The 15,345-nt window shown below is 45.1% G+C and overlaps 1 protein-coding gene across 9 annotated transcripts in view; it reads right to left on the bottom strand.

Moving 5' to 3' along the window:
* Foxn3 (forkhead box N3) overlaps positions 1-15,345 on the bottom strand; it is a 371,707-nt gene that overhangs the window by 22,544 nt on the left and 333,818 nt on the right. For 7 of the 9 annotated variants that reach the window (XM_042692487.1, XM_042692490.1, XM_042692489.1 and 4 more), the window contains one exon: positions 1,882-1,947. The exons of 1 other annotated variant lie outside the window; for it this stretch is intronic. In XM_042692487.1, the coding sequence (XP_042548421.1) occupies positions 1,882-1,947 (66 nt within the window). The remainder of the gene's footprint in view (positions 1-1,881; positions 1,948-15,345) is intronic. One more of the 9 variants, XM_042692494.1, reaches the window with a different exon arrangement.

Genomic DNA, 15,345 nt, shown 5'->3' with positions numbered 1-15,345 from the left:
GTCAAGAATCCAATGAGAGGCTGGGTGTTGGCGGCTCACGACTGTAATCCTAGCTACTCAGGAGGCTGAGATCTGAGGATTGTGGTTTGAAGCCAGCCTAGGCAGAAAAGTCTCCGTGAGACTCTGATCTTCAATTAATCACTCGAAAACCAAAAGTGGTGCTATGGCTCAAAGTGGTAGAGCGCTAGCCTTGAAAAAAGAGCTCAGGGACAGCGCCTGGGCCCTGAGTTCAAACCTGATAACCCCCACCACCAACAACAAAGAATCCAGTGAGAAAGGGTCTCTCGGATGTGCTGAGGTTCTGTGCGCACCTGCTAATATGGGTGCTGCAACTTAGGCCTGGGTGCTCAAGGCTGGTACTCTACCACCTGAGCAGTAGCGGTACTTCTGGCTTTCAACAGTGATCTTCAAGAGCTCAGCTTTCTGAACAGCTGAGGATAATAGACCGGTGTCCAGCTTGGAGGTAGGTTTGGAATGTATGTTTTTCCCCTGAAACCTAAGATGAGTATTTCAGAGCCACATTCCAGCTTACCTGCCAACTATCAAAGGATGTCCGTTACACATCTGCTTAGCACTGGTGTTTGCTGGGCAGCCTAATACTCTAAATGCTGTGAATCTGAGGTTAGCATAGGGAGAATGAGAATTGTACAGTTAGAGGCATGTAAGAGCAGCCAGGCAGGGGGCCAGAGCTCCCTGAGAATGCTTGGCTGTATTACTTGGCTCTTTGAAAAGAGGAACAAAGAAGTGAAAAATGGAGTCAAGTTTCCTAATGCTGTCAGGACAGGCTGGGACAAGTGCAGGGCTATGGAGGCTGCTCTGATTTCTGGACTCATTCACGGTGACACCTGTTGTGGTCTGAGGACAGGTATTTGTTTTTCTGTGGGAAATACTATCATCTCCACGAGTGGGTGTGGGAGGATTCTTGCTGCCAAGGGGGCCATAAGGTCTTCAGGCAACCAGCGTCCACAGAAATGAGACAGGTGGGAAAATCCCCTAGCAGTGTCACGGTGTCGTCTGCCGCTTCATGTCACCCTCCTCACACCAAAGTGTTTCATCAGTAAGAAGCTGTGATGGAGCAGTATCCCATTGAGACGCTGAGCAGACCCCGGTATACCAGCTGTCTGTCTGCTCAATGGGATTCTAGCTTACTGAGGGATAGGAACAAGGCATCAGCTACCAGTTGAGAGGTCCAAAGGGCAGATGCCTTGGCTGAAGGATGCTTTTTTAACCTTGGGAAGGAGACCTTCCTAAAAGCTGCCTGGATGTGAAGAACCACGAGGTGGTGGACCTAAGTGTCATACTTGATGTTCGCTCAATGGCCAATAGAAGATGAAGACAGAAACCCTGCTTAGCTAAATCAGCCCTGCTTTTATCTCCGATCAGCCTAGAAGGCTACAGAGAGATGGTATAAGGAGCTATCAGGGCTCCATTTTAAGGCTAGCCTAGGGTAAGCCACACTTTCCAAAACGGGAGCCCAGAAAGAAAAGAATGTTCTAAAAATCCTACTGTTTAGCTTCAACATGGTCCAGCAGGCCTCATGGAACCTCCCTTACAAACTCATAGCAACGACTCCTATAGGAGAAAGGAAGCTTGTTTCCACTGGGACTCCTTATGAAGTCTGATTCTCTTCCTCTAGTCACAAACCCTGACCTCTTACTAGCCATCTACTCAGCAGCACACTGATGCACTCATTCATACATATGCATGGCTCCATGTTTCCATGCATATGCATGCAATCATGCACTTATATAATTTTTTTTTCGAGTGATGCTTACATGGGGAGTTTTAATTTGGCATTAGTTCTTCCTGTGGCCTGGCATGTAAGTGAGAAGGTTAAGTTCACAAACTATGGTGCTGTAGGCTAGAGAAATATCTACTCACAACCTGCTTGTATCTCAGGGGGAGTATTCAAAAGCATCATGGCACTGGCAGCATCAATGTCAGGATCTGGAAAAATCAACCAATAAATAACATTATTTACAACAGGGCTGGTGTGTGTGTGTTGTGTGTGTGTGTGTGTGTGTGAATCCCCCTGCAAGTTAAGTTAGTGAATGTTGATAGAAAAAAAAAACAAGAAGGAAATCCAGGATCTAGATGAGCTATCCCAAAGATGATGAAAAACAAAACAAAACAAAACAAGAAACAATTTAGATTTGTGAGAAGGAAAAGGTATTCTAAAGTGGAAAAAAAAAAAATTGGAGATAAGAATCTCCTAGGCTTTCCTGTCCAGGCTGGCTTTGAACCTCTACCCTCAGATATCAGCCTCCTGAGTAGCTAAGATTACAGGGGTAAGTCACCAGTGCAGGCTTAGAGTGAGATTTAAGAAGCAGGTTTTAATCAGTTGAGCACAGTCATAATGTTAATGTTGTAATTTGTGTTGTATGTTTCTGGTAAGCTGCCCATCTCTGGAGCCACTCAGCTTTGACCTTGGAATGGAGGAGTAGGAGAGAAGGCTGGCAGTCATGGGCCACAGCAATCTTTAACAAACTGGGGGAAGGCTGACAGCATCAAGAGGAAAAAGCATTAGATATACCTGCATCCGGAAACAAGACTTTAGTTAGCTCCTCTGGTCACCAAAATGTGAACCGCATTTTACAAGGTGATATGTGTTTACAGTGAGGGTAGAGGTGGTAAAGGCATAGAAAAAAAAAAAAAAACTACTAAAAATACAAAGGAAAAAAATTAAAGTTCTGATAAGGAGGGCACAGCAGTTGCTTCTACATCTAGTACTGATTTTTAATCTGAGTCAAAAAAGAAAAAAATCCCCCCCAACTCATCACTTTATTGCTATAATTCTTAATGAGTTTCTAAACCCTTACCGATCTACCAGTTGACAGATGGCAGGTTATATAGAGACAGAAAAAAATATTATCCTTTTATAACTAAATTCATTTTCCTCTGAGAAACAGCAGTGCTGCTGCTATGGAAATGAAGGTCACCATGGCAACAGTAAACAACCCCCAAGAATGGTCACTGAATAGGCTGAAAAGAACATCTGTCCCAGCCCAGCGGCCCAGCTGCCCTGGGGCGAAATTCACTAATAGTGTCGTGATGCCCCGTGACAGAAGCTGCCGCCTGTGCCCTGTCCAAATAAATGAAGTGTGCAAGTGAAATCGACATCAAAATGCCTGCCCTTGCAGCTTACAGTCTCCCTGTCCGCTAAGCCCAACAACTAATGATGGGGAGTGTGTGTGTGTGTGTGTGTGGGGGGGGGGGGGGGGGGGAATCATGCTTGTCAGTTTTTGTACAAATTACATACCAAAAAATTCAATTTACTACTAATGGCTCCACGGCACTTTATTTTGGGTATTATCAGAGAAAATGACTCCCCTCCCTCCACCCCTTTTACTGTTTTAAAAAAAAAACTGCATTTTTCATACTTTATATGTGTAGTTTAATTCCAAGGGAGTAATGTGATAATATAGTATAAAGCCTTGTGAGCCATTAATGATATGGATGATGCTGGTTTCAGAAGACAATGCCTCAAAAAAAAAAAAAAAAAAGCAAAGGAACTCGGCAGGCTTTCCCCCTGCTTCCCTCCCTATTCTGTCTGCTGGAGAAGCCTGTTACTTATACTTCCTAATGGAGTACAAGCTTATTTTAATACGCGTATTGCATACAAGAAATGGGCAGATTCACTTATTTTGTGACTCCTAGGGTGAAATGTCTAAAAGGTGTATGTGTGTGTGTCTCTCTCTCTCTCTCTCACACACACACACACAGTATGATGAATGAATAACTGAAAAGCCTAAAGCTCACGTCACTGGTCCTGAAGTTCCTCCAGGTTCTCACCCCTAGAGCTTGGCCTCCTTACAAGGCATTATTATTATTATTATTAATTTTATTATTATTGCTTCTCCTCCCCCCTCTGTGTGGAATGGCCTTTGCTCTTCTTCTCACCATGCAAAGGTCCATTCCCATCTTTGAGAATACAAATACAACAGGTGTATACTGGCAAAAAAAAAAAAAGTTCTGTGTTCTTCAAAACAAACAAAAACAGAAGTCAGGAAGATGTCCATGTGCCAGTAAAATCAAAGCAAACAGGAGACCCTCAGACATAAAAACAAAAACCCCACTCACATGCATACAAATTTAGGAAAAACTGTTTCTTGGGGAGCACTTTAGTCTCAGCTGACCCCCTCACAAGGCCCATCCCTCCCCCCCCCCCCCCCCCCCGGCCCTGCCCTGCCCCCAAGCCGATACAGAACAAGTTTAATGAGCTATTCATGCTTCCTTAGACCTGGATGTGCCACGTCTGCTGGGTCTACAGATATAAATGCAGACGCCATCCTGGAATGCCCACTGGCCTCTAGGCATTCTGGGTAGTATAACAGGTAGGGCACTCACTGGAGTATGTAATGGGCTCTTCCAGCCTTACCTCCGCTCTGAGAAGACCAGATCCTATAGTAGCCCTCAACAGAGAATGGAATGGAGAGCGACTCACTGGGTAAACCAAAGAACTGCAAGTGGCGATACTAGCCCTTCCCTGGGGTATTATGTGGTATGGCACCCTACAAAAATAAATGCTGCCAAAGAACTTACATGTAATAAAGACACACATTTTAAGGGTAGAGTTTGCCGAAGTCTGACAAATTTTACAATCCTGTTACCATGACTCAAAATCAAGATGAACAGAACAAGAGCACACTTCTATCACTCCCAAGTTTCCAGGTATCCCACTGACAAATAGTATCTCTCCATGAAATGTATTTAATGTGCATGCAGCCCAATATACCAATTTTCTTTTATAGTTTAAGGACCTTTGTGTCCTAATAAAAAATATTGCAAAGATTTATTTATTTGTTTTGTTAAATGGCATTTTGTTTTATTTGCTAGTATGTCAAACAGAATGTGATCTAGATCCACTGCCCACATTCACAGGAAAATGAACATGGAAATAATCAACCAGACCTCCTCCTGTATCCAATAAGCTATGTAAGCGCAGACTTCCTGGAATGGTACTGATCAACATCACAAGGACTTATGTTGGCTTCTAGGTTGAACAGGAGTAGCACAAGAGGAAAGCCTTTGTGACACACATCTCCAGGAAGAAAGGTCCTGGACTCTGCTAGAATGTCTGCTATGCTTTTACCCTTGTCACACACTGATACCCAGCATGTACTTCAGTTTTCAGAGCCCACAGTCTCCCATAAACCTTCTCCAAAGAGAGGAGTTGCTACAATCCTTACACTAATATTCAATGGTTTAAGTTTCCCCTCTCCCCTTTGGAAAAATCAGAAAGTAATGCCTGTAGCATAAGATATACATAATTGAGAAACACAAGCCTCTTCAGAGACTCCCTTTCCATGTACATATGTCCAGAAATTATGTTTAAATATAAACATTTGCACATATTCATCCAAACACTGACACACAGCTACTCTCAGTTTAGGTTTATGGTACTCGGCTCTTTCTTTAGCACTGTCTTTTGCCTTCTGGGGTTTCAGTTACCCACAGTCTAAAAAATAGAAGCAGACAATTCCAGACATAATTCATAATTTAACATACTTTTATAATTAATCTATTTTATTGTGTGTGTTTTTGCTGTTCATCTCTTGCTGTGCCTAATTTAAAAATTAAATGTTATCATAGACAGGTACATGAAATACTACATGTTAGTAGAATTTATAAAATTCAGATATATAGGATCTTTGGTTTCAGGTATGGACTGGAGATCTTGGTACCTCTCTCTCCCGCTGGTAAGGTAAGGTGATTCTTTTTTTTTTTTTTTGGTCGGTCATGGGGCTTGAACTCTGGGCTTGTGCACAGAAGGTAGGGTGACTCTTGTGTATGCAAAACAGCTTTCTGCAACTTTAAAATCTTTTTGCTTGACAACACATCTTGGCACCTATTCATATTAGTATATGTTATTTAAAATTCTTCTACAGTGAGTTTTTGTGGATAAAAACATACCTCATTTTAAAAAAAAAATTAAGAAAAAAAAAACATACCTCATTTGTACTGGAGTGAGGCAGAGGGTGTAGGAGAATAAAATAATATATTTATTTATTTTGGGGTCAGGGTTTTTTTTTTTTATAGTACCAAACTTAGCATCCCACTAAAGGAACCCAAATCATCCATACACTGGGAACGTCACATGACATGCCACCATAGGTAGAATTGTGACCACCATCACCACAGTGTCTAAGATCAAATTCTCCTTTGCTCATGTGTCAACAACATGTCACCCATTCCCAGGGATCATTGCACTTTTTGTCTTTAATGCTGTCTTATCACACTGCCTCTTTTCTGAAGTGCAAGACTGAGAAACAGCCATACATCCCAAAGATGTTTTCAAACCCTATCCTCTTGCATGCACATCAATAACAACATTATGTTTCAGTGGGAGAAATGGGTAACCAAGTTTTCAGAATCAAGGTGCAGCTATTTGGTTCTTTCCTCCCCTGGCCCCCTCTCCCCCACATCATGTGGTGTTCCTTTTGGAAATGAAAGTAGGGTACAGATAGAATGGGGAAAAGCACTAGACTAGGCACGAGACCTTAGGGTTCAACTTCTGGATCTGACACTAATTAACCGAGACTTTGATATTGCTGAATCTCATTTCACTCATTTTAGAATGGTGGTTGTCACCAAACTTGAGAGGAGCTACTTTGGTTTAATCCTCATTGCAGTGGACTTGTTAAAAAAGATAAAATGTGAGCACCATCTTTGGCTCTACGTTGGCTCTACCAACTCACCAAAACTGACTGTGTGGAAAGCCAGAACACTATTACTTTACTTTCAGAATTCCTTTTCATTTCTTCTTTCCCCCCTCCCTCTTCCTCTCCATCTTTACCTCTTCCTTCCTTTTTATACCTGAAGTGCTTTACAGTATGATAAAGGCCATTATGCAGCTGCATAAAGCCAAATTTTTAAAAATGTTAAAAAAATACACGAAGACAATGTTGACACACACTGAGACAGAAATTACTGGATTCACCCAATCAGAAGTACACACTAAGGCACTCAGATTCCCTCCCACTCCCTCTCCTACCAAGATGTGAGCTGTGCTAGGAAGGCTCCTGCATGCCTGCCTGATTTACTGCTGTATGCCTAGCATCTACAATAGCACTGGAACCTAATGAGTGTCAGATGAGCAGCTATTGGATAAATGCATGGCAACTTCTCCGATCTGCTGTTCAAGTGACTCTAGCTACCTGAAGCTCAGCATCCTGTTGAAGAAAATATGCTTGGTGATCCCTAGATAAGTGGAATTCTCTAGAAATTTCGGAAAAACAAGTATCAGGCCCACGAGAGGTGACACTGAGCTTTATAAAAAAATTCACCAGAAAACTTTTTTTTTTTGGTCGTGGGGCTTGAACTCTGGACTTGGGCGCTGTCCCTCAGCTCTTCAGCTCACGCTCTACCGCTTGAGCCACAGTGCCACCTCTGGTTTTCTAGTGGTTTATTGGAGATAAGAGTATCATGGACTTTCCTGCCTGGGCTGGCTTTGAACGGTGATCCTCAGCTATCAGCCTCCTAAGTAGCTAGGATTACAGGCGTGAGCCACCAGCACCGGGCACCAGAAAACTTTTGATGAATATGAAAGGCAATGAAGGCCAAGGAAGAGAAGCATTCCTCAGAAATTCTTTTATCTTCCTTGGTGCCACTAGACCTCTGCTTTGAAATATCGTTACCCATTTTCTAGAATTAGGCAGGCAAATCACCCATCTGAACATATTTAGCTAATTCTGAAAAAAAGAAATGTAACTTATACATGGTTTCATTTATCACGCTGATCATACAAAGCCAATGTTTCTCAACCAAGGGCAATCATACACTCCCTCCCCCCAGGACATAGGGCAATGTCTGGAAACACTCTTCATTGCAGTGACTAGGTAACTAAACGGGTGTGTTCCTGGTGTCTTGTGGGTAGAGGCTGGGGATGTTGCTCAATATTCTAGGGTACAGCATGACAAAGAATGATCCAGTCCCAAAGGTTGAGAAACTGAGCTGAGCTTATATGTGCTATAATTTAGGCAAACCAATACCCTAACCATTGTTTCAAAGGCAAACATAAAAAACTCTTGTGTTGATACTATTTTCTGCCATTCCCCGCCCCCCGACTTTTCTTTTTCTTTTTAGTATTCCTAGGTATAGGTTAAGAGAGAGACAGAATACCCACGTTTGTAGCTTTGAAACCCATGGCTAATGTAAGAGTCATAGTGTTTGGCTTCTGTTGCAATCAATCAAGATTTCTAAAATAGCTACAACTCATCTAGCAGGCAGCAGACACATGGGTGGGGGAGGGCTGTCAGCTCTACTGAGCTCTACTGACGTCATTCTTCCACTTCCCTCGGTGGTGAAGACAGAAGTTGCCTGATAGGAGGAGCAGCAGGGAAGAAGTGGGAAGGAAATCGAATGTAGAATTTCTTGTGCAGATGGACTGCAAACATCTCCAGGGACCCTGTCACTCACAGACAGACAGACAGACAGACAGACAGACAGGCAGACAGGCAGACAGGCAGGCAGGCAGGCAGAGGTGATGCCACCCAGTCAGGTGGAAAAGCCTCAAGACTGCCAGGAGTTGAGGAGTAATTGCCAGCTTCTAACCTTAGATGTAGTGGCTCTCTAGCTTGGTCATCCTAGTCATGTCAGAGATAGGATGGGAAACCCAGAGAGCCCTCCCTTGCCCCGCCGCCCCCCACCCCCAGCATCTGATAGTCCAGGATACACCCAAAAGAACACCTCAAATTCTGTTGCTCTGAAGACATGAAGCCAGTTAAAAACCATCCAGAAAGAACACTGAGATTAACAGTTGTTGGAAGAGAAAGATAAATCAAGGTGGGGTGGGGAAGGATGATCTAAATGTGCACTTTTCCCCTCCCCTTTCTTTCCTTCCTTCCCTCCCTCCTTCCCTTCCATCCAGACAGGGTCTCAGTCAATAGTCCAGACTGGACGTAAACTCTGATCCTGCTCCCTTTGGCCAGGGGCATCATTCCAACTCACACAGTTGTTCACTAATATCCTCTAATTCCATTTCTTGCAAAAGGGGATTCTGGGGAAGAAGTCCTAGAAGGGAAGCCCGGAGCTCACAGTACATCCTGGGATGGGCATCAGATCTCAGGCCCAACAACTCTGGATCTCATATACCTTATTTCTAGTGTAGCACTGGGATGGCTGGGCTGGAACTTCTGTTTCTGAGTCTGACACAGTCAGACACTGCTGCTTCTCCGAACATGGGTACTCTCCAGGGAAACACTTCAATTTCCTCCTGGGAACAAGAATTGCTCTAACTTTGATGTTTTTTGCCTGCATTCTAAGGTCTCCTTCATGCTAGCAGAGGTGTGCTGTCTTGTTTCTCTGAAGATTTCTAAACTGAGTGAATAAATCATGTCCAGTTCTTGGCCAAGACTCGCTTTTTACCTGACACACTAAACGTCCCAGTGATGAAGGTCTATCTCTCTTCACCATCTTTGATAGAAGTCTTTCTTCCAGCTGCCCAGGTGCCAAATGGAAGGAGCCGCACAGGTGCTAAAGCAGCCAGTTCCAAATAGTCTAGGCAGATCAAGGCAAGGTAACTGGTGACTGAGAACGTGATGACTTTGGCCCATCAGTCATGAGACAGAAAGAGGCAAAGGGGTTTTGGATTGATTCTGTTTGGTTCATTCAGTACGCTATGCTGTGCTTGTCTATAGTGGTTTTTTTTGTTGTTGGTCGTGGGGCTTGAACTCTGGGCCTGGGCCCTGTCCCTCAGATCTTCAGCTCAAGGCGAGCGCCCTGCCACTTGAGCCATAGCACCACTTCCGGCTTTTTCTGCTTATGTGGTGCTGAGGAATCGAACCCAGGGCCTCATGCATGCAAGGCAAGTGCTCTATCACTGAGCCACCTTCCCAGCCCTATAGTGGGTTTTTGCTTTTTAAATTCTTAACTTGTTTTGGGGGGAGAGATGAGAAACTGTATATTCCTAACTTCCTTGCCATTGGACACCTCTACCAGTTCTGAACTTCTGTTCTCTGCATTCTCTGACTTCTGCCTGGGTTGCTCCTCTCCCAGGACGCTGTAACCGGAGGCCACGACTCCATCCAGGGGTGTTGCAGAGGGAATTCTAACCCTGGGAGAAGGGAGAAAGGTGAATGAAGCCTGCAAGAATGTGGAATTCCTTGTCTTGAAACCTTTGGCGTCTTCAACTGTGGTGTGGCCTAGGGATCAGCTTCTCGCAGGGCAGGAACAGGAATGAGGACTCCCTGAAAGTCCTCAGAGACGGGCCAACATGGTACCCAAGAGGAAGGATGTGCCATTTCCAGAAGGACCCCCAGACATGCAGGAGCTAATGTACGGTGGACAAAGTGGAGGAGTAGGCCGGGCTACTGGCAGAGACAGCTGGGGACCGCTGTGTCTAGCCTACTTCCTCCCCCCTTGCTGTTAGCTGTCGGCTTGCCTTTCCTGGGGTGAACATCACGGTCCCCAGCCATCACTTCCCCAGACTTACTGGAAAATCACCCTGTCTGTCCCCACCCAGGAACCACTTCCTCCTCTAGTAAAGGCTTACCCTAGCTTGCCACCAACTCCCTCCCAACTACTAGGGTTCTCTTGGTGGCCTGGCCCCTGAAGGAAGCAGAGCTTGTGGGTGCCGACAATTGAATAATTCTGTTTGCACTGTGTCTTCATTAGCTCTGTCTAAGACTGGGCACATGTGCGAAGCCTCTTCTCCAGGAGCAATGAGTCCATCTCTGGGGGCCGCAGGCAGGTGTAAGTATGAGAGGAAACCTCACTCAGAACCCTGCTGTCAGAGACCCAAGGCACACCTGCTCTCAGAGGAAAAAGCCACAAGAGCCCGGAAGAACTCACTAGGAAAATTTGGGTTGTTTCAATCCTGTTTGGGTATCATATTAAAAAAAAAAAAATCAGAAGGGGCTGGGTGCAATGTGACTCATACCTGTAATTCTAGCTACTCAGGAGGCTGATCCCTGAGGATCATAGTTCAAAGCCAGCCTGGGCAGGAAAGTCTGTTAGATTCTTATTTCCACTTAATTAGCGAAAGGTCAGAAGTGGAGATGTAGCCTCAGTGGTAGAGTGCCAGCTTTGAATGAAAAAACTCAGGGACAGTGCCTAGGCCCTGAGTTCAAGCCCCATTACTGGAATGGATACATGTGTGCATGCATGTGTGCCCACAGGAGTGCCCCCCCCCAACTACAACCACCTGTCAATATAACCATGATTCCTCTGGTGAGTGACTCCTTTGAAAACTCATCTCCTCCTTTCTCCCTGAGAGACCTCAGCTTCAGATACAAAACAGGCAGAAGATGAAAGCTTACTTTCCCTTAGGGACTGCACACAGAAGACCCTGGTCACTCTTGGGGTGACTGTGGCTCATTCGTTCAGTGGGTAATGGTATGGACCACTGGCCCATGGTGGCTACTCTTCCAGAGTGAATCCAGGATGCTGATTTTCAGAACAGGAGTAGTCATGGAAGCTTTACAGGTCCTAGTTTTAACGCAGTTTTTAATTCTTTTTGCCTAATCCTTCTCTAGAGACCATACCAGAGTGTGCGTGTGTGTGCACACGCACAAATAGGCAGCTTAGTATTTTCAAGAAACTTTTCTGCAATTCTCAGAAACCCTTATTGTGAAAGGTAACAGTTCCAAAAATAAGAAAGTGAACTAAAGTACTTCCAAGTGTTTGTTATCTGACAGAGATCCTTAAAGTCAATGTTGGCTTGGAACCTGAATCAGAGCTTTGCTTCTCAGAGATCCCACAGAGTAGGTCCAAGAAATTAACAGTAGGACATTCTCACTAATTCTGTTAAACTGAACAGCACACACTCTATGCTTACAACATTACCTCAGTACCGCCCACCCAAGTACTGCCCACCTACAATGGAGAATAGAAATGAGTAAACTGCTAATGATTTTGTAACAACAAAAGTACCATGGACATAAAAAGATTACCTTTCTGTCCAACAATAACTAAGCACAGTACTGTGAAAATATTGACAAATAAGAAAGGTACTATCCTGTCCAATTCTGAAAGTGTCTTTCCAACTCGGAAAGTGGATTTCCAATCTTTAATTCTTTCCCTCCCTCTCTTGCAGCACAAGGATTAAACTCAAAGTATTGCACTGGTTGGGTGGGTAATCTAATACTTGAGCCATCTCCCTTTAGCCCTTCTGGCTTTCATTATCTTTTTGTCTGGGCTGGCCTGGATGGCAATCCTTATTTACATTTCCCACTTAGCTGGGATGACAGGCTCAGGCCACCACACCCAGCTTTTTACTGGTTGAGAGGGGCCCTTGTGAACTTTATGCCTGGATAAGCCTGGGACTGCCTTCCTCCTCACCTCCTCAGCCTCCCCAGGAGCTAGAATTACAAGTGGGGCACCTGGCTTGGGTTTCAAAAGTTTTAAAGCACGCGAGCTGATCTTCTGGTAGGTAAACAGTGAATGGGCTCAGAAGACAACCCCATTCCCCAAGTTCCTGTATGGAAACGTCAGCAACATGAAGATGGGAGAAAGGGGTGGTGCGCTCACCTCTGAGTGTGCTTATAAAAGAGGCCTCAGCCAGCTGCCTGCCCTGTACACCATGGAGAGACACAGGAAGGTCCCCTCCAACCATGGGACCTGCTGTCCCTCAACACTGGACTTGTCATAGGCTCCAGAACGGTCAAAAATAAATGTCTGCTGTTACTGAGCCACTCAGGCTGAGGGGATTTATTAGAGCAGCCTGAAAGGACTGAGAGGGTGGGTAAAACACGCAGTAGGGGTGCAGAACCACTAGAGTTTTCGATGGAATGAGTAGACGCAGGTGTTGAGGGCAGGCAGGAGCTTGGTCAGAGAAACATACTCTGAAGGGAGGTGAGTTCAGGCCAAACTTGATTTTCTCCGGACGATGCCATGTTATTTGTTCTAAGCTCTAAATGTTGAGCCAAATAAGGCTTTCAGTGTGAATCTGGAAAAACAAGAGGGTTTGACGATCACCAGATGCAACCACCAGACACAATGCAGAACGGACTCAGGCAGAAGGAAAGGTAAAATGGGCCCAAAATGATGGTGCGGACAGAGGCTGCAGTCTGGGGCCAGGTGACTTCACGAAGCAGATGGGTTATTTCTTTTATCATGAAAGCTGTCTTGCATTTTTCAACAGGGAGAAGTTGAAGCTTGTATCACACACATAAAACCCATCCAAGAAAACCAGAAAACACAGAAGGAAAAACCTACTACAATAAGAACCAGTACTTACAGCTTTCTCTTGACCTTTTTAGCTTCTTCTATTGTGTTGGCATGCCCCTCTTTGAACTTACACTCCCTAGTCCTTTGGACTCTGCTGTTCTAGGAAGACTACAATACTCCTGTAAGAGATCTAGAAAGGAAAAGCCCATCCAAGTGTGTGTGTGCGCGTGCGTGCGTGTGTGTGTGTGCGCGCGCGCGTGCGCGTTAGTGGTACTAGGATTTGAACTCAGAACTTTGCACTTGCTAGGTAGGCATTCTTCCTCTAGAGTCATGCCTCCTGCCTAATTCTTGAGATAAGAGTCTCATTTTTTGCCTGGGCTGTCCTGGACTGTGATCCTCCTATTTATGTCTTCCTCATCACACCTAGCTAATGGTTGAGGTCTCTTAAGCCAGGTTGGCCTCACACTATGATCCTCCCATAGGATCTCAGCCTTCTGAGTAGTTAAAATGATAAGCATGAGCCACTGTAACTGGCTTGAGTATCTGTTTTTAGAACACAAAATATTCTGTAGTAACCTAAAACGGTATGTTTCTGAGTTCTTGTAACACAGAGACTTGATGACAGGCACTTGGCCGGCCCTCGAGGCCGGGCAGCAATGACCCCACTGCTGCTCTTCTAACTGGTAACCGTTTCAGGGAATGTGAGGTGTGTGTGTGAGGTGTGTGTGTGTGGGGGGGGACAGAGACAGATCTGTGCATGGGTGTGTGGTAGAGGGCAGGGTGGGAGAGGCATGTATGGAAGAAGGATGAAAATAAAACATTCTAGAAATCTGAGTGTTGGCCTGAATTACGCTGGAGAGAATAATCACCCATACAGAGAAGTGTACTTCCATCCTGGTTCTACAGCATTTATTTATTTCTCATTATTTCTATTACATACGGATAGAAACTTGGCCAGGTGCAGGTGGCTCAGGCCTGTAATCCTAGCTACTTGAGAGGTCTAGATTTAAGGATTATGGCTCTAAGCAGGAAAATCTGCAAGAAGACTTTTTTTTGGGGTCTGGTCGTGGGGCCTGAACTCTGGGCCTGGGCGCTGTCCCTCAGCTCTCAGCTCAAGGCTAGCGCTCCACCACTTGAGCCACAGCGCTACTTCCGGCTTTTTTCTTTTTGCTTATGTGGTGCTGAGGAATCGAACCCAGGGCCTCAGGCATGCAAGGCAAGCGCTCTACCACTGAGCCACCTTCCCAGCCCCATGCAAGAAGACTTTTATCTCCAATTAACCACCAAAAAGCTGGAATTGGAGTTGTGGCCAAAGTGGTAGGAAAAGTGACTTTTCAATTTTATGTTGTTTTTTTTTTTTTTGTACTGGTACCAGGGTTTGAACCCAGGGAACGTGCTTTGAGTCAGGCCAATATTCTACCACTTGAGATATACCTCCAAGCTTGTCATTTTGCTGGTTAAGTGGACATGAGAGCAGACCTTTCTGCCCAAGCTGAGTTTGAGCCTCGGGTCTTCCGATCTCAGCCTCCCGAGTAGCTAAGTGGCAATGAGCCAATGGTACCTGGCTGTTATTTTGGCTTAACTGGCTTTTTATTGTGGTGTTTAAGATTGAGCCTGGGCAAGTGCAGCATCACTAAGCCCCAGCCCAGAGCCCATTGTGGCTGAAATTGAACCCTGAGGCAACCGAGTATTCCCTGAAGGTTAGTTTTCCTGCAGTTGTACTTTTCATGCAGACTGGGTGGCATCAATGGCTAAACTGCAAACTGCAAGCAGACCTGTTGTTGTGCATCTGTAATCCCACCTGAGGCAGGAGGATGGAGAGTTCAAGACTAGCCTGGGCTACACAGGTAAAACCTTAAAGGGGGGGGGGGAGGGGGGAAGGAAAGAGAGAGAGGGAGAGGGGGAGGAAGAAAGGAAGGAAGGAAGAGAGAGAGGGAGGGAGGAAGGAAGGGAGGGCAAGTAAGCAAGCAAAACCAACCTGATGCTTAAAGCGTGGAATGGACACAGCAGGCCTGGCTATAGGGGTGGGGAAGGGATGGCTGGCTGACTGGCTGACGGATGGATAGACACACACACATATCCTCCTGACCCCTGCAGGCAATTAGCTCACACTTCTAAGTAGGAGGGGCCATTATGTTTAACTCAGTAGGCACAACTGTACATAATTAAGGGTTATAATTACAGTTCTCTTTTTAAAAAATGTGACCACTGTATCTAAATTGATCTCTTGTGGCATCC

Source organism: Dipodomys spectabilis, unplaced genomic scaffold (genome assembly GCF_019054845.1).
Source record: "Dipodomys spectabilis isolate Male_0828 unplaced genomic scaffold, ASM1905484v1 ptg000157l, whole genome shotgun sequence".
NCBI lineage: Eukaryota > Metazoa > Chordata > Mammalia > Rodentia > Heteromyidae > Dipodomys > Dipodomys spectabilis.
The sequence above is the reverse complement of the archived record's forward strand: the minus strand, read 5'-3'. Positions and strand labels throughout refer to the sequence as shown.